At 44.1% G+C, this 20,116-nt stretch overlaps 1 protein-coding gene across 7 annotated transcripts in view; it reads right to left on the bottom strand.

The window, feature by feature from the left end:
• The window catches only part of TNRC6A (trinucleotide repeat containing adaptor 6A), a 219,020-nt gene that overhangs the window by 90,959 nt on the left and 107,945 nt on the right, over positions 1 to 20,116 (bottom strand). Inside the window, exons 1-2 of one of the 7 annotated variants that reach the window (XM_039477909.2) lie at positions 6,992 to 7,184; positions 6,532 to 6,579 (exon numbers count right to left, since the gene is read on the bottom strand). The exons of 5 other annotated variants lie outside the window; for them this stretch is intronic. In XM_039477909.2, coding sequence (XP_039333843.1) covers positions 6,532 to 6,579; positions 6,992 to 6,996 — 53 coding nt within the window. In that variant the 5' untranslated portion in view covers positions 6,997 to 7,184. Of the gene's footprint in view, positions 1 to 6,531; positions 6,580 to 6,991; positions 7,185 to 20,116 lie in introns of those variants that run through there. One more of the 7 variants, XM_039477911.2, reaches the window with a different exon arrangement.

The raw sequence follows: 20,116 nt of genomic DNA on the forward strand, positions 1-20,116 counted from the left end.
ACGATCCCGGTTCGCTCCAACTCCTGCCTCTCAGGTCCAAGCAATTCTCCTGTCTCAGCCTCTCAAGTAGCTGGGATTACAGGGGTGTGCCACCACGCCTGGCTAATTTTTGTATTTTTAGTAAAGATGGGTTTCACCATTTTGGTCAGGCTGGTGTTGAACTCCTGACCTACAGTGATTTGCCCCTCCTCGGTCTCCCAAAGTGCTGGGATCACAGGCATGAGCCACCATGTCCAGCCAACTTTTTTAAATTGTAAAATGAGACAGGGATTTCTCTGAGTAAGAGATGTATCATGCGTCAGTCTGAACAGAATACACACAACGCATACCATTTTAGTCTTTCCAATCATGGGCAATACTTAAACAGTTGTCATTAAAATTGCAAAGATGTTTTGCAATTTATACTTTCAGACATTTCAGATGCCAGAAATTGAAAGAGCTTACAGTATATTCTTATGTCTATATTCAAAATTTCCAGAGGGTTGTTACACATTTTTAATTTAAGCTTACAGTTTGTGATTAATTTATTCTATCGAATGATTTACCACCTAGTTGCTAAATAAAGCTAGAAAAAAAGTATTGGGTTGGTGCACTAAAATGGCCAAAAACCACAATTATTTTTGCACCAAACTATAGCAATATGAATGTGCTGGCCCGCAAGCCATTTATCACAGCAAAGCAAAAGGGCTAAACAAAACTCAGATGACTTTTTTTTTTTTTTCCCCAGACAAAAGTTGATAAATTGCATGAGTGGGATCCACCTTAGCCACTCAGCTGTAATGCCCTGGGGTTGTACTCCGGCGGTCCTACTAATTTCCTTTCCTTTCCTTTCCTTTCTTTTCCTTTCCCTTCCTTTTCCTTTCCTTTCCCTCCCTCCCTCTCTCTTTCTTAGAGATGGAGTTTCACTCTGTTGTCCAGGCTGGAGCTTAGTGGTGCGATCTCAACTCACTGCAATCTCCACCTCCCAGGTTCAGATTCTCCTGCCTTAGTCTCCTAAGTAAATGGATTACAGGTGTGTGCCACCAACTGGACTTTTTTTGTTATCTTTAGTAGAAACAGGGTCTCTCCGTGTTGGTCAAGCTTGTCTTGAACTCACGATCTCAAATGATCCACACTTAGTACATGATAGTAAAGTCATCACTAGAATGAACATAACATATTGAGATAATTGCTCTTATTCAGAAAGGAGAAACCAAAATTGTATTTTATCTATTGTGCAATATAAAATAAAATATTGCCAGGCACGGTGGCCCACACCTGTAATCCCAGCACTTTAGGAGGCCGAGGAGGGCAGATCACAAGGTCAGGAGTTCGAAACCAACCTGGCCAATATAGTGAACCCTGTCTGTACTAAAAATAAAAAAATTAGCTGGGCACGGTGGCATGTGCCTGTAGTCCCAGCTACTCAAGAGGCTGAGGCAGGAGAATTGCTTAAATCTAGGAGGCAGAGGTTGCAGTGAGCCGAGATCGCGCCACTGCACTCCAACCTGGCTGACAGAGTGAGACTCCATCTCAAAAAAACATTTACAAATAAATAAAATATTATATAATGCAAAGAATACTAAAGTTAGAGTCAAAAGGCCTGTTTAAATCACAGCTCTGTCACTTGATAGAAAATATAAACTTGCATAAGTTACTGAATCTTGTTTCAACCACAGCTTTCTCACTTGAAAAATGAAGTCAGAATACTGGCTGATCTCTATGTAAGGTCAGAGTCCAGCTCTAAATACTCAATGATTCTATGACGCTGGCCTCCAAAATATTTTTTCAAACTAGATTAGTTGAGTTCTACCAGTCTAGAACAGTACTGAGATATTTTTTTAATTGGAAACTGTAACTTAGCATCTCCTCTCCTCAAACTATTTCTTCTGACTTCTGTTCAGAGGCTGGGTCAAACTCTCCTTCACCCAAGATGAAGATCCGTATGTATTTTTTGACTCCCATGACATCTAATCAGCTGTCAAATATCAGATTCTTACTTCCTCAGTATCTTATACACTTTTTTTTTTTTTGAATTATTATTTTGAGACAGGGTTTTGCTCTGTTGCCCAGGCTGGAATACAGTGGCAGAAACTCAGCTCACTGCAGCCTCATCCTCCTGGGCTCAGGCAAACCTCCCTCCTCCATCTCCCAAGCAGCCAGTACTACAGGTGCACCATCACACCCAGCTAATTTTTGTTTTTGGTAGAGGCAGGATCTTGTCCTGTTACCCAGGCTGGTCTCAAACTCCTGGGCTCAAACCTCCTGCCTCAGCCTCCCAAAGTGCTGGGATTACAGGCGTGAGCCACTGGGTCCAGCTTCACTCATCTCTTTCTGCCACTACTTTAATTCAAGCCTCCAATGCCTCCTGCCTAGATTGCTAGTTCTCTCCCATAAATTCACCTGATTAGTAATCCCAGACCAGAAGATGATTCTATCAAATCAGCGCCCAACCAAAAGCATGTAGTAGCTACCTGTACCTAAAAATTTATGCACAAGTCCCTCAACCTGACATTTAAGAACCTCTGCATCTGACCTCAACTAGTTTGCTACAAATTCTTAATATAACCTGAACTACCCACTGCAGTATCACAATCTCCTATACTTTCTAGATTTTGTCTTTACTTCCGCTGTTGTTCTTACAATGCCCTTTTCTCTGCCTTTCAAAACTGATTCCATTCTTCAAAGTTCAGTTCCAATGGTAATCACACTCACCTAGACATTATGGCTCCCGTGATACTAACATAATGTGACAACTTTAGTGGCGAACTGTGAATTTTAAAAGACAGTTAACCTGGCCACACACAGTGGCTCATGCCTCTAATCCCAGCACTTTAGGAGGGTGAGGAGGGCGGATCACCTGAGGTCAGGAGTTCGAGACCAGCCTGGCCAACATGGTCAAACCCTAAATCTACTAAAAATACAAAAATTAGCCTGGTGTAATGGCATGCACCTGTAGTCCCGCCAACCTAGGAGGCTAAGGCAGGCAGGTGGGCTACAGGTGCACTGAGTAGGAGGGAGGAGAATCAACGGAATCTGGGAAGCAGAGACTGCAGTGAGACAAGATCGCGCCACTGCACTCCAGCCTGAGTAACAGAGCGAGAACTCCGTCTCAAACAAAACAAAACAACAAAAAAAAACAGTTTACCTATGACAGTATACTAAATTTATTACTTGTGCCAATGTTGTTTAACTGGCACTGGCTACCAGGCACAGTATCTTAAGGATTTGCATCTTAGCAGAGGAAAAGGAGAATGGCAATACATCTTTGACATTCAGAAACCAGACTTCCAAATTGAGGACCTACATAGTAGGGTCTGGGGTTCCATGTCATTAAAAGATTTTATTTCTTTTATTTTTTGAGAGGGAGTTTCATTCTGTCGACTAGGCTGGAATGGAGTGGCAAGATCTCAGCTCTCTGCCTTCCAGGTTCAAATAATTATCTTGCCCCAGTCTCAGGAGTAGTCAAGATTACAGGTACACACCACCATGCACAGCTAGTTTTTCTATTTGTAGCAGAAATGGAGTTTAACTATGTTGGCCAGGCTGGTCTCGAACTCCTGACCTCAAGTGATCCACTTCCCACTGCCTCAGCCCCACAGTGCTGGGATTATAGGTGCGAGCCACAGCACTCAGCCAAAAGATGTTTACATTAATTCAACATCTAAAAATTTGGGGGCTTTCACGTTACAATTCCTAATGAAGATCCAGAGCAGTGGTTCTCAGGGTCGATTCTGCGCCACTGCCAGGGACATTCAGCAATATCTGGAAGCATTTTTGATTGTCACAACTGGGCAGGGAGTGCTACTGCAGATGCTGAACATCCTGTGATGCGCAGAACAACCCTCACAATAATAAAGTATCATCTGGTCCAAATGTCAAGTGCTCAGATTGAGAAACGGATCTGGAAGTATTGTATGCATCTGTGGGTTCTGGCTACCAAAAGAAATTCTCAAATTTTTCAAGTTCAAATCCTGAAAGTTCCTCCAATTACCAGGGATAGGATCTCCTGCAAAGTACTTAACCTCTTTATATACCTCAAATTCTTCATCTGTAAAACAGAGATAATGATATAGGTACCTACCTCACAGGGTTCTTCAAGGATCAGGTGAGTCCCTGTAAAATCTTTGGAAAAGTGTGCCACGCACATAGTAAGCAATCAATAAATTTAACTACTTACATTCTTCCCTGGCCTAGTGCCCAGTCCTGCATTTGAAATATCAAAAATGCACAAAAAATGGTTACTCAATGTATACAATGCCTTAATTTCCTGGGGAGAGCACTAATGGGTAAAGACAGATAACATTATTTTTGTGTGTGAAAAAAAGGAAACACAGAGCTAGGGACGTAGCTGAAGGAAGCATTTGCCCATCACATCCCTCCTTCCTCAGAATATTTTTTTTTTTTTTGAGACGGAGTTTCGCTCTCGTTACCCAGGCTGGAGTGCAATGGCGCGATCTCGGCTCACCGCAACCTCCGCCTCCTGGGTTCAGGCAATTCTCCTGCCTCAGCCTCCCTAGTAGCTGGGACTACAGGCACGTGCCACCATGCCCAGCTAATTTTTGTATTTTTAGTAGAGACGGGGTTTCACCACGTTGACCGGGATGGTCTCGATCTCTTGACCTCGTGATCCACCCGCCTCGGCCTCCCAAAGTGCTGAGAATATTTTTAACCTGCAAGAAATGCCGCCCTCTCCCTTCATTGGATCCTTAGTACACACTGCCTTACAATCTCTGATATTTGTTTTTCCTTTCATGCCTTCTGACCAACTGAAGATCCTCAAGCACATGAATGGGATGGTATCTTTTGATCCCTACGTCAACCACCTAGTATTACTGTTATTTATGCACTTACGATAGTGTTTCTACTAGACTGTACATGCCCTCTGTGGACATGGACAGCACTCTACTCCTCTTTATGCAACCCAAAGGGCTTAACAGACCTCAGCAACTGGCTGGCCAAGCCTCTCGTTTTATAGATTGGACAGAGAGGCTACGCGACTTGCCAAGAGTCAAGGTCATATTGCAAGTAGCAGGGCTGGAATTCCAACTCTGATAAATAGCCAACCCAGAGATTCAAGTTCTATCTAATATTAAAATTACATCTGTGGTACAGACAATTTTTAATTAAGTGCAAGAGCACCTTCACAGGAATTACACTGGTATAGTTACCTGACAAAACAAAAATGGAAGGAGAAATAGACTTCTAAGCTCTGTTCTGCTTATATTACACCTTAATGGCTCAACCTGTTTTCTTTAATGGTTCCAAATCTTAACATTTCCTTACTAGATTTTGACAACAAAATGTATGTAAATATACTACAAATAGTCAGTGATGTCAGACTTAATTCCCCTTAAATGATCTCATAATTATTTTGAGTAACAGAGAATCCCTTACTGGGTAAACCAATGATTCCTATCCTTCACCATCTTAACATATTCTTTAACGATCACCTGAACGGATTGGTATCTTATAAAACTCAATAGGCCAGCAATTTGGAACCACTATATACGGTGTAAAATATACAGACGATTTGAAATGTGAGTGTTAAAAACCCCAACACAAATCTAAAACCTGCAAGCATCAAGAGCAAACTACACGAAAACCTGAGATAGAAGAAATTTTATTTTATTCTCAACAAGTGAAAAAAGAAAGAAAAAGCTATTCATGAATCTGGTTAACTGGCTAAGTTTCTCTGAGTGTCCCAGTATGATGTAAAAGAAAAAGGTGAATAAGAAAGGAAAAAACGGTAGGAAAGAAAATGAATGTGAAAAGGAGTTAAATACAGTAAAAATTCCCTGATGCTTAACCAATTACAGCTCAGTGAAGCTAAATACTTCCATTCCATAAAGACAGCGTTTAAAAAAGCAAAAAAACAAAACCCTCCCTTCGAGGTGATGCAAAAGCAGTAGGGCCCAACAAAAAAGACAACCTCTTCTGGAGAACAGATTTTTAATTATTTTACCAGCTGATAAAAAGAGCACACACCGAAGATGGACAGAAATGGAGTTTCAAAGGAAAACAAAACGCAGCGTATGCTTGGTAAAGTTCAAGGGCAAAATGTTTCCAATGCAACAGAATCCGCCTGACTACAATGTGTTGGGGTGGGGGGAGGAAATGCGAACACATAGTATCTTTTTATAAAGGCAACAATTTGAGCTACAAAGTAATAACGGGGAAGCCAAAACAGTTTGACAGCCCGCCATAAGGGCCGCCTCAATCATGAGTCACACAATGCCTGCAACCATTTACAATAGTAATTAATGCACAAGTCCCCTAATTAAATTCTAAAAGGGTGAGAATGCTTTAACTAAGTTTACAAGAATTGCTTTGCGTTTTTTTTTTTTTTTTTTTTTAAAGAAAGAAACACACGCGTAATTACGCATCTCCCCGCAATCCCTCCAGTATTCCCCCAGGCCGCTTCTCCAGAATGCCTGCTCTCTGCGTGCGGAAGAAAATGTCACGGGGGAACTTCTCAACCCAGAAAGGGCGAATCGGAGTAGAAACACACGATTATAATGGGGCGGGAGATGGAAAGCTCGCCCATCTTACCTGCTAAGATTTCTTTCTACGTCTTTGGTAGCTTTAGCTTCCAATTCTCTGAAACAAAAAAACAAAAACAAACACACACACACACACACACACACACACACACACACAAACGAGATGCGCGTGAAAACGGAGCTGCTGCGGCAGAGGCTCGCGCCAGGGCCGGATGGGGGAGGGGAGGGGAGGGGACGCGGAGGGAGGGGGACTCACAAAGCTGCGGGGCTGCAGCCCGGACTGCGGTCCCCTGGCGCGGGCGAGGCGCAACCCTGGCTGGGCCCCCGCGGCGCAGCGAGGCTCCCCCGGGCCGCCCGCCCGGCCTCCTCAGCAGCGCAGCCCGCGCCCGCCCGCTGAGGCCCGAGGTCTCGGGGACGCTCGGTGCCTCCGCCGCCGCCGCCGCGGTTGCGGGCCCTGCGGCAGCGCCCGCGGCTCCTCCCGCCCGGAGGGAGGCCCCCGTTCCGCTCACCTCATGTGTGTAAAGTGCACGAGCAAGTGGGGCGCGGCGAAGGAGGCTCGCGAGCCTCAAGCCCTCCGCAGCGCCGCGGGGAGAGGCCCGAGCCGCCGCACCAGCGCCATTTTCTACACCGACCCGCTGCCGCCGCCGCCGACACCGCCGCCGCCGCAGGCCCCAGGCCGGAAGTGAATGCCCCACTCGGCAACCCCTTCCGGGGGCGCCGCGGCCACTAGCCCCCAAGATGGAGGCCCTAGCAACTGGACCCACAGACAGGGCAGGTCCTTGGCAACCACCCCGGCGTGGCACGCTGCACCTGGCACGCTGCACCGGGCCGGACCTCCCTGGAGGTCACAGCCTCCGAGGCGCCCCGCGGAGTGGCTGGGGGGGCCTGTAGAGCCCCAAGTCAATCTTTTTCAGTGCGACCGGCTCCGGTCTGACCGAAGAGGAGGGGAGTTCCTCCCCTCCTCCTCCTCCTTTGCTGCGACACAAGTTTCCTACCCGCCGCCCGGCCCCTCCCCCACTGATACACGCCGAAAAAAAAAAAAAAATTCCCTAAAACGCAAATTCTACCCCAGCCGCAGCCTGATGAGCCCGCGCGGCTTTTGAATTCGGCCACTTCTAATTATTTATGACCTTGGGCCAATTATTTAACCTCTCTGCTTCTCAGTTCCTCCTCAGGTAAAGAATGTGTACCTGAGGTGAGTTGTGAGGCTTAAAAGCGATTTTTATCCACCGACTTTTGCAGACCCTTTGACTCAGCAGTTCCGCTTGCACAGATTTTCTGCTCAGGAAATAATTTTGGGTATCTGCAAATATTTCACCATCGAGATACTAAGCTGTGGCATTGATGATGGTGAAAAATTGTAAATGGCCAAAATGTCCAGCGTTACTAGATGGCTTCAAAAACAGATACTGGCATGTGTTAGGACACTGTAAAAATGCTGTGGAGGAATAATCCCAGCATGAGGAAAATGATTGCAATAAAATAAGTGAAAAAGCAGGTTCTAAAGTAGCTCACACATGTAGATACACTACAGTTCATACATGTAGATACACTAAGATATGTATATATGTAGACACAGATGCATATGTGTACATTAAAAGTATACATATATGCCTACATGTAGATACAGTAAGATATATACCTATCTGCAGGTAGATAACAACAATATACATACATGTAGATACAGTAAGACACATATGCACTTGAGTGTCTTCTTTCCAATCTCTCATTATGCTTTTTCTTCTAATTTAAAGATAATTCCTCCTCTGTGCTTAAAATCTATAACCTTTACTTTGTCAGAACCCTCACTCTGTGGATCATCCCATTTTCCTTTTTCTAACCTAGATTTTTCAACTGGCTTTTTTTTTTTTTTTTTTAATTAATTATTTTTTGAGGCAGAGTCTGTCTCCCAGGCTGTAGTGCAGTGGCCCGCTTTCCGCTCACCGCAACCTCTGCCTTCTGGGTTCAAGCAGTTCTTCTGCCTCAGCCTCCCGAGTAGCTGGGATTACAGGCGCTCACTAGTGCGCTGGGCTAATTTTTGTTTAGTAAAGACAGGGTTTCGCCATGTTGGGCAGGCTGGTCTTGAACTCCTGACCTCAGGTGATCCGACCGTCTAGACCTCCCAATGTGCTGGGATGACAGACGTGAGCCATCGCACCTGGCCTCAACTGGCTTTAAAACATGCTCGAATCTCTCCCATTAAAAACAAAATTTCCCTAGACATGTTGGGTTCCCATCCTCTCCAAGACGCTAAGCTAATGAATGAATGCACGGAGAGTCATGAAACGCAACAAAATGTTAACTAGTGATGACTTTTAAAAATTTTCTTCTTTTAGTGTATCTGATTTTTTTCTTGTTTACAATGAGCATATAAATAACACTTTGTGAAAAAAATCAGGTTTACAAAATGTAAAATGTAGTTGACACAAAATAAATGCTAGTGACTTTCCTTTTGCTATCATCCCTGAGATCCATTCCCCTACACACATATTTGTTTTCCTTTCATAATCCTTTCTACTTAAAATGTTTAAAAAGTTACTACAGTATTTCGTTAGGAGTTTAAAAATATGAACATATACGTATGGCACAATATGCTTTCATACCAGGTTTATGAATAATTTTTCACAACAGCATAAGGCAATGAAAACAGTAATATATATCAACATTTGCACAGCTGTTAAGATTAGCTGATTTTCTTATTAGATTTTTTAAGTTTTAATAACTCAGTGATTCTTTTTTTTTTTTGAGATGGAGTTTTGCTCTTACTGCCCAGGCTGCAGTGCAATGGCACAATCTCAGCTCACCACAACCTTCCCCTCCTGAGTTCAAGCAATTCTCCTGCCTCAGCCTCCTGAGTAGCTGGGATTACAGGCATGTGCCACCGCAGCCAGCTAATTTTTGTATTTTTAGTAGAGATGGGTTTCTCCATGTTGGTGGGGCTGGGCTCAAATTCCTGACCTCAGGTGATCCACCTGCCTCAGCCTTCCAAAGTGCTAGGATTACAGGCGTGAGCCACCACCCCCAGCCCTTAGTGATTCTTAATTGGGACAGGTTTGCCCCCATCTCTACCCCTGCAGACATTTAGCAATGAACTTTTTGGTTGTCACACTGGATGCTACTGATAGGTATCTAATAGCTTCAGGCCACAGATTCTGCTAAATATTCTATGATGTATAGGATAGTTCCCTACAACCCAAGAATATCTAAACCAAAATGCCTACAGTACCAAGGTTGAGAAGGCCTGGAACTAATTTCCAGCTGCAGAGAAGCTAATAAGATGTGATTTCTTGGCTGGGTATGGTGGGTCGGGCATGGCAGGCCAGGCGTGGGGACTCACGCCTGTAATCCCAGCACTTTGGGAGGCTGAGGTGGGCGGATCATCTGAGGTCAGGAGTTCCAGACTAGCCTGACCAACGTGGTGAAACCCAGTCTCAACTAAAAATACAAAATTAGCCAGGCGTAGTGGTGCATGCCTGTAATCCCAGCTACTCTGGAGACTGAGGCAGGAGAATCGCTTGAACCTAGGGGCAGAAATTGCAGTTAGCCAAGATCGCACCATTGCACTCCAGCCTGGGCAACAAGAGTTAAATTCCAACTTGAGGTGGGGGAGGAGCGGGGATAAAAGGTGATTTCTTGAAGATTTGTCAACAGTGGTTGGACATCCCACCTGAGCCTTCATGGGCAGCAATAAGAGTGTTCTATATATCATGCTGGTCACTTTTAAATTATGTTACTTAAACTTGGTGCATTCCTCAAAGAAGAATGACATCATAAGATCAGCACTGATTGCTTATGTGGGACCCACTAAGGGGTCTTCTCCTGTTACTATCTTTTCTTTTTACTAAATAATCATTCTCTCTACTGAATATTCCCCATCACCATACAAACTCTTGTAACTCTCATTAAAAAGCAAAAAGCCCAAAACTCTCTTGATGCCTTATTCCTCTCCAGCTCCATTTTCCTGCTCTTGTTCCCAGCAGTGCTTTCTTGGGAAAGTGTTGGACACAAGAGCCTTCCACCGGCTCTCCCCCTCCTCCCAGCTCTCTTTAACCTGATTTCCCCATCCCACCTCCAAAACTGCTCTTACGAAGGTGGCAAATGACTTTGAAGGTGCCACACTCAATGCAAACAGGTCTGTCCTCACCTTGATTTACTTCTTAGCTACATATGCCACAATTCCCTCCTAAAGAGAATGTCTTCGCTAGGCCATCCTGACACTATATTCTTCTGGAGTACTTTTCACCTTTCTAGCCTTTTTTTTTTTTTTTTTTATCTTTTGCCAGCATCTTCTGCTTTATATCAAATAAATGTTGGAGATCCCCCCCACTCCCAAGGCTTTCTCCAGACTTGTGTCCTTCCCCATTCTCTACTTTCTCTTTAGGATGGGTAATCTCATCTATTCTCTTGTATGTAAGTACTCTCTAAATAAAGATGACTCTCAAATTTAAACCTTAACCCTTGTCTCACCTGTGTACCCCTGAATGCCAAAATGACAATTCACTCACATAATATTTATTGAGCATCTACTATGTGCCAGGCACTGTGCTAGTACTGGCTTCTCTGGTTCTTGTGAGGAACTACTGTGGTGGATTAAGTCTAGCAAGGCAGACAGATTTTGTTGTTTTTTTTTTTTTTCAGATGAAGTCTTGCTCTGTCATCCAAGCTGGAGTGCAGTGGCATGATCTCGACTCACTCCAACTGTGCCTCCTGGATTCAAGTGATTCTTGTGCCTCAGCCTCTTCAGTAGCTAGGAGTACAGGTGTGTGCCACCATACCTGAGTAATTTTTGTATTTTTAGTAGAGACAGGGTTTCACCATGTTGGCCAGGCTGGTCTCAAACTGCTGACCTCAAATGATCCACCTGCCTCAGCCTCCCAAAGTGCTGGGATTACAGGCATGAGCCACCATGCCCAGCTGATTTTTTTTTAAAGCAAACTATAAATGTATAATTACAAACTATGGCAAGTGCACAGAGGGATAGGAATGTTGCTCTAAGGAAGTGTAAAACAAGGGAACACACCATTGTGTAACAAAGAAGGTTTCTTTGAAAATGTAAAGCTTCACCTGAGAATGGTCAGAGGAGCTGGGGAGTGGTAGAGGAGGGGTCTCAGGCTGAAGGGTTACATTTATGGTTACATTTGTGAGTTATCAGTGTGGAGGGAAACAGGCTTCATATTGTATTTAGCTTTAAATCTGCCAGACCAAGGCAAAAGGATCACCGGAGCTCAGGAGTTCAAGATCAGCCTGGGAAACATGGCAAAACCCCATCTCTACTAAAAATACAAAAATTAGCTGGTCATGGTGGCATGCAACTGTAGTCCCAGCTACTCAGGAGGCCGAAGTGGGAGGAATGCTTGAGCCCGGGAGGGCTAGGTTGCAATGAGCCAAGATAATGCCACCGCACTCCAGACTGGGTGACAGAGTGAGACCCTTTCTAAATAAATAAACAAAATGTACTAAAGTCATCATTTTAGTTGCACTAATCAATTAGGAATGGAACCAGAAACAAGGTCCTATAAAGAGAAACAGGCTGTACAAATTTAATTTTAAATAAGCCTCTTTTCTCCATTTGTCATTGCTCCTATGGCTTTGAGGTTATCCAGACATAAGTATTCTCTAACTTCTCCTCCTTCTCTTACTGAGAAGGGTAAATGATGAGCCTAATGCTTTGGAAATTATGTACTTGAAGGAAAAGATTTTTTTTTTCCTCCCAAGGGACCAAATACTGTTGTGAAACATATAAGCATTTTTTAGGCAAGGTTCATGTATAATCTTTTTAAATTGAAAATTTTTTTCACAATAATATATAAATTATAAATAAAAAGTGAAGATATGAACATGGATAAGAGTTCCTGAATAGAATGTATCTTGATGTAGTTTTTTTTTTTTTTTTTCTTTAGACAAGGTCTCGTTCTGTCACCCAGGCTGTAGTGTAGCTGTGCAATCTTGGCTCACTGCAACCTCCACCTCCAGGGCTCAAGTGATCCTTTCACCTCAGCCTCGAGGAGCTGGGACTAAAGATGCAAGCCACTCCACCTGGCTACTTTTTGTATTTTTTTTTTTTTTTTTTTTTTTGTAGAGATGGGGTTTCAACACGTTGCCCAGGCTGGTCTCAAACTCCTGAGCTCAGGTGATCCACCCGCCTCGGCCTCCTAAAGTTGCTGGGATTACAGGCGTGAGCCACCATGCACAGCTGAGTGTATTTATCTTATTTAACTAAAATGTATTTGGAACATAATATATGCCAGTCAGGCTCTGTTCTAAGTACTTCACAAATATTATTAACTGTTGTTTTCACATAGCCATATGAAGTAGAAATATTATCCCCACTTTGCAGATGAGGGTAATTAACTTGTTCAATGTCACATAAATAGTGAATGGTAAAACAAAAAACAAAAGCAAACAAACAAAAAACCCAAGTGAGGCCAGGCACGGTGGCTCACACTTGTAATCCTGGCATCTTGGGAAGCTGAAGCGGTTGGATCACGAGGTCAAGAGATCGAGACCATCCTGGCCAACATGGTGAAACCCCATCTCTACTAAAAATACAAAAATTAGCTGGGTGTGGTGGTATGCGCCTGTAATCCCAGCTACTTGGGAGGCTAAGGCAGGACAATTGCTTACTCCCAGGAGGTGGAGGTTGCAGTGAACTGAGATTGTTTCTTTGCACTCCAGTCTGGTGACAGAGTGATACTCCGTCTCAAAAAAAAAAAAAAAAATTCCCTAAGACATAGTTTAAAAACACATATATATTGACATCTCTGATATAAAAGAGAAATAAAAGTAACCATAATAAAATAAAATGTTTTATGTAAATGTTGGGAAACAGTCTACACTAGAAGACTCAGTGGGGTAGGCAGGTGTTGGCACCTATGTGTAGTGCCACTACTATAAATAGTCACAGCAGTGATGAATTGATTACTCATACACCAAGAACTGTAGTAATGTTGGAGATGTAATTTTTCTGGAATGAAGAACAACTCTCAGTCAAGTTTTGAACAAATAGAAAACAGTTATCTCAATGTATGTGATAATTGCATTACTAGAAATCTTGCAGTAATTAAAATGGAACAAAAAAGTTAGATATTCAGATAATTATAAACATCCCTTTCATCATGTGAATGTCCAGTAAGGGGGGAATTCCTCATTTTGTGGAATTATCTCTGTTCAGCATCCACAATTCCTAGCCACTGACTTTTTTTTTTTCCTTTTCTTTTTAGACAGAGTCTTGCTCTGTCACCTAGGCTGGAGTGCAATGGCAGGATCTCAGCTCACTGCAACCTCTGCCTTCTGGGTTCAAGTGATTCCACTGTCTCAGCCTCCCAAGTAGCTGGGATTACAAGTGCTTGCCACCACACCAGGCTAATTTTTAGTAAAGATGGGGTTTTGCCATGTTGGCCAGACTGGTCTCGAACCCCTGACCTCAGCTGATCTTCCCACCTCAGCCTCCCAAAGTGCTGGGATTACAGGCATGAACCACTGCACCTGGCCGCCACTGACCCTCAATAGCATATATCTCCCCTCAACCAAAAATACTTCAGTCATTTCCCCCAAACCCTCTGGGGAGGGGAGGTGAAGTGAGACTTATTGAGAACCATTGGTATAGAGGGTGAGAGGAGCCAAGGAATGAATCCTGGAAAATCTGAAACTGTAATGAAGAAACCAGCAAGGCAGGAAAGAAACAGGATGAGTGTGGCATAATGGGGCCACATAATACCTCCCGGGTATTTCAGGCTGACATGTCAAAATTTAGCCTCCTCCTTTCTTCCCTGACCCCACCAACATCCCACATGAACCTGGCTTTCCCCCAGTTCTGCCAGGTCACTAATAACACCACCAGCCACTTAGCTACTCCAACCGGAAACCTAAATGTTAATTTTGACTCTTTCCTGCATCTCATGCAATGTATCAGCAAGTCATTCGGTCTCTAACCTGCTTTGTCTTCCCTTCCTCTGTTTCTCCACTGCCATCCCTTAGAACACCCTGAAAACTCCAAAGATTCCTTCTCTTTGCCTCTTTTTTGTTGTTGTTGTTGTTGTGGTGGTGGTGGTGGTGGTACGATTCATATACAATAAAAGTCACACTTTATGTATTTAAGAGTTGGGTCTTAGTGGGGTGCGGTGGCTCACGCCTGTAATCCCAGCACTTTGGGAGGCCAAGGCGGGTGGACCATTTGGGGTCGGAAGTTCAAGACCAGCCTGGCCTAACATGGTGAGACCATGTACCTTCCAAAAATACAAAAATTAGCCAGGCATGGTAGTGGGTGCCTGTAATCCCAGCTACTCGGGAGACTGAGGTAGGAGAATCGCTTGAACCCAGGAGATGGAGGTTGCAGTTAGCCAAGATCGCACCAGTGCACTCCAGCCTGGGTGACGGAGTGAGACTGTTTCAAAAATTAAAAAATAAAAAATAAAATAAATAAATAAACAGTTGGGGTCTTGCTCTGTCACCCAGGCTAGAGTGTAGTGGCACAATTATTGCTTGTTGCAGCCTCAAACTCCTGGGCTCAAGTGATCCTCCTGCCTCAGGCTCCCAAGTAGCAAAGATGCCAGGTATGTGTCACAACGATCAGCTGATTTTTTATTACTTTTTATAGAGATGGGGGTCTTGCTATGTTTCCCAGGCTGGTCTTCAATGCCTGGCCTCTAGTGATCCTCCCACCTTGGCCTCCCAAAGCAGTGGGGTTACAGGTATACTCACACATTTAAAGTGAAAAATCTGATGCATTTTGACCAATAAATATACCCATGTAACCATTACCGCAATCACTATATAGAACAGTTTTATCACTCCAGAAAATTCCCTTATGCCCCTCTCAGTGACTCACCTGTTCTCCTCCCACAAACACCTACCACCAGGATACCACTTTTCTGATTTACATCACCATAAATTACTGCTGTCTGTTTTAGCTCCTCATACAAATGAAGTCATACTCTATATATTCTTTCGGGCTTGACTTCTCTTGCTAAACATGCCTGTGAGAGTCATTCATTTGATTGCCTGTATTAAGTTCATTCCTCTTTATTGCTGGGAAGTATTATATTGAATGGATATACCACAGTTTGCTCATCCTCCTGTTTTAAAATAATTATTATTATTGTTATCATCATTTTGAGATAGCATCTCACTCTGTCACCCAGGTTAGAGTAGAGTGGTGCCGTCTGGTCCACTGTACCTCAACTTCCCAGGCTGAAGCTTCATGAGTAGCTGGGACCAAAGGTGTGCACCACCAGGCTGGGCTAATTTTTGTATTTTTTATAGAGACGGGGATTTGCCACGTTGTCCAGGCTACTCTCAAATTTCGTAGGCTCAAGCAATCCACCCCACCTCGGCCTCCCAAAGTGCTGGGATTACAGGTGTGAGGCACAGCACCTGGCCCTACTATTATTATTGTTTGTAGAGATGGGGTTTCACTATGTTGCCCAGGCTGATCTCAAATTCCTGAGCTCAAGGGATCCACACACCTGAGCCTCCCAAAGTGCTGGAATTACAGGCATGAGGCACCGCACCCAGTCACATCCTTGTCATAATTGGCATTTGGGTTATTTCCAGTTTGGGGCTATTATGAGTAAATCTGGTATGAACAGTTCTTGTACAAGTCTATTTTTGCGGACAGTGGACGTTTGTTTCTACTTTTCTTGGTTAAATATCCAGAAATAGAATTACTGGATCACAAGATAAATGTGTACTTGACTGTGTAAGAAACTAGAAAACATGTCTAAAATGGTTGTACCCGGTTGCATTTCAAGCTCATCAAGAGTTCTAGTAGCTGCTTCTCCTCAGCAGCTTTGCAGGAGTTCAAACTTAGCCCGTCAAAACCATTCTCCATACAGCAGCCTTAATTCTTTTTCTTTTTCCTTTTTTGAGACAGGGTCTATCTGTGTCACCCAGATGGGAGTGCAGTGGTGTGATCACAGCTCACTGCAGCCTCCAACTCCCAGGCTGAAGTGATCCTCCCACCTCAGCCTCCTGAGTAGCTGGGACTACAGATGTAAGCCACCATGCCTAGCTGTTTTTTTAAATTGTTATTTTTTGTAGACGGGGTCTCACTCTGTTGACCAGACTAGCAATTTTTCTTAAAATGAAAGTTTGAGCATCTTCTTTTCTGCTTAAACTAATAAAAAGAATCTCCAGGACTCTCGATTTAAAGCCTGACACTTTTTTTTTTTTTTTTTTTTTTGCGATGGGGTCTCCCTCTGTTGCACAGGCTAGAGTGCAGTGGCACGATCTCAGCTCACTGCAACCTCTGCCTCCCAGGTTCAAGCAATTCTCCTGCCTCAGCCTTCTGAGTAGCTGGGATTACAGGTGCCTGCTACCACATCTGGCTAATTTTTTGTATTTTTAGTAGAGACAGGGTTTCACCTTGTTAGCCAGGATGGTCTTGATCTCCTGACCTCATGATCTGCCTGCCTCATGAAAGGCCTCCCAAAGTGCTGGGATTAAAGGCGTGAGCTGCTGTGCCCGGCCAAAGCCTGATGATACCTTTAACGTGTTCTATAACATCCCCCCGATGTTATCTTTAGTCATTCTCTCTTGCTTATCATGCCTCAGACAAGCCTGCTCCTCCCCATCCTTCCCCTCTCAACCCAAATGAAACTTTGAGGACTTTCCTGACCACCACCTGCCTTGACTCAAAAGGTCTCCCTCCCAGTTACATATTCTGAAGACATCCTCTACACCTTCATAGCATCATCACATTTGTAATGAAATATGTCGCTTGTTTAATTTTTTTATTTTTTTGAGACAGGGTCTTACTCTCTTGCCTCGGCTGGAGTGCAGTAGTGCAATCATAGCTCACTGCAGCCTTGAACTCCTGAACTCAAGTAATTCCTCCTGCCCCAGCCTCCTGAGTTGCTGGAACTACAGACCCATACCACCACATCCAACTAATTTTTACTTTTATTTTATTTATTATTATTTTTTAAGACAGGGTCACATTCTGTCACCCAGGCTGGAGTGTAGTGGCATGATCATGGCTCATTTTGACCTCTGCCCCCCGGGTTCAAGTGATTCTCACGCCTCAGCCTCCTGAGTAGCTGGGATTACAGGCACCTGCCACCATGCCCGGCTAATTTTTGTATTTTTAGTAGAGATGGAATTTCACTATGTTGGCCATGCTGGGTCTTGAACTCCTGACCTCAGGTGATCTGCCCACTTCAGCCTCCCAAAGTTGCTGGGATTACAAGCGTCAGCCACTGTGCCCAGCACCAACTAATTTTTAAAAATTTTTATAGAGATAGGATCTCCCTATTTTGCCCAGTTTCAAACTCCTGAACTCCTGAGTCTAAATGATCCTCTTACCTTGGCTTTCCAAAGTGCTGGAATTACCAGTGCCTACCACTGCCCCTGGCTTTGTTTAATCTCTGGTTCTCTTGATTTTTTGTAAGTACCAGGAGAGCAAAGGCCATATCTGCCTGTTCATCAGTACATCTCCACCTCTAGCACAATGCTTAGTACATATTAGGCCCTCAATAACACCTATTAAATGAATAAATAATTCTCCACACTCTGCTCTCTCTCTTTTTTTTTTTTGTTTGAGATGGAGTCCCGCTCTGTCACCCAGGCTGGAGTGCAGTGGCTCAATCTTGGCTCACTGCAACTTCTGCCTCCCAGGTTCAAGCAATTCTCCCTGCCTCAGCCTCCCATGCAGCTGGGATTACAGGTGCCCACCACCAATCCCGGCTAATTTTTGTATTTTTATTAGAGACTGGGTTTCACCATGTTGGCCAGGCTGGTCTTGAACTCCTGACCTCTGGTGATCCACCTACCTCGGCCTCCCAAAGTGCTGGGATTACAGGTGTGAGCCACTGCACCCTGCCTGTTTATCTCTCTCTATCCAAAAATCCACATCACCACCAAAGTGGTCTTTCTTTTTTTTTTTTTTTTTTTTTTTTTTTTGAGACGGAGTTTCGCTCTCGTTACCCAGGCTGGAGTGCAATGGCGTGATCTCGGCTCACCGCAACCTCCGCCTCCTGGGCTCAGGTAATTCTCCTGCCTCAGCCTCCTGAGTAGCTGGGATTACAAGCACGCGCCACCATGCCCAGCTAATTTTTTGTATTTTTAGTAGAGACGGGGTTTCACCATGTTGACCGGGATGGTCTCGGTCTCTTGACCTCGTGATCCGCCCGCCTCGGCCTCCCAAAGTGCTGGGATTACAGGCGTGAGCCACCGCGCCCGGCCCAAAGTGGTCTTTCTAACTAGTTAATCTGATAAGTCCTGCTGTGGCTATGAATTCTCGAATGGCTATATTCTATAGAATTCTACCTGAAACCCTTTGTGTAGCATAAAAGACTCTTTAAGAACTCTTGCTACCTAACCTGCCATGTTTCTTACAATTCCTATATTGTGCTTCAGCAATAGTGAACTATTACTAGTTTATTGTGTTTTTCAAAGCCTCTATGACTTGAACATGTTATTTCCTCTGAATGGAAGTCCTCTCCTATTATGGCTACCTAACGAACTCCTGCTTCAAAGCCCAGTTCAAATGTTACCTCCCTTGGTAAACCTTCCCTGAAATGCTCTAGATCTCATAAGAACATAGATGTGAGTCAAGTACCAATACTAATGTATGTACCATTCCTGCCCCCTACTATTCAGATGAAAACACAGCCCCCTGAAAAGAATGCCTTGAGCATTTAGGGCGGGAATCTCATGTGCTCTCCTGAGATAACTCATTTTATCCAGGCACTGCCAGCGGAGAAGGGCCCCACGAATGAAGACTTGTCTGCTTCATTCAGTGTTGTATTCTCCAGTACCTAGAGCAGTGCCTGGGAAGTATTAAGCTTAGAATTCATATTTGTTGAATATGAAGAATGAATGGGCTGGGGGTAGGGGAGCGAGGGGGCAGATGCCTGTAATCTCAACACTTTGGGAAGCCAAGGTGGGCGGATCACCTGAGGTCAGGAGTTCAAGGCCATCCTGGCCAACATGGTGAAACCCCGTCTCTACTAAAAATACAAAAATACCTGGGCATGCTGGTGCATGCCTGCAATCCCAGCTACTCAGGAGGCTGAGACAGGAGAATTGCTTGAACCCAGGAGGCGGAGGTTGCTGTGAGCTGAGATGTGTCACTGCACTCCAGCCTAGACAGCAAGAACAACAACAACAACAAAAATGGTTAGCATTGTCTTTCTTCCAAGCAGATTTACTGATGTGGCAACAAGCATCGTTGTTCTCCAGGTACCTGTTTGTTAACATCACGACTGCCAACAAGAATTGGATTCTCCTAGACTTCGGCGTGGTCTCTGGGATCTCCGGGGTTTTGCTTTATCTGACGAACGTAAACAACATTCTTTCCCTGATGCTCTGGCCTGCCGCCAGATCCACCAGGCACATTCATTGTTTCACTAAGGAGAAAGTGGGTACCACTGCTTCTTATTAGGTACTTTAGATATTCATTGCTAAAATAATCATTGGTTGCTTCCCTATTTTTTCTGATAATGGCGTCCGGCTTTTCCTTAGAGGCTCTCCTCCTTCACTCTCAGTCAATGAATTTTGGTGGAAAATGCTACATTAAGCATTCTTATTTTTAATGATTCTTACACCCACTGACTAAGTAGAGGAAAACTTGAACGTTAAATTAAATAATGAGGCCAGGTACAGTGACTCATGCCTGTAGTCCTAGCTATTTGGGA

Source organism: Saimiri boliviensis, chromosome 12 (genome assembly GCF_048565385.1).
Source record: "Saimiri boliviensis isolate mSaiBol1 chromosome 12, mSaiBol1.pri, whole genome shotgun sequence".
NCBI lineage: Eukaryota > Metazoa > Chordata > Mammalia > Primates > Cebidae > Saimiri > Saimiri boliviensis.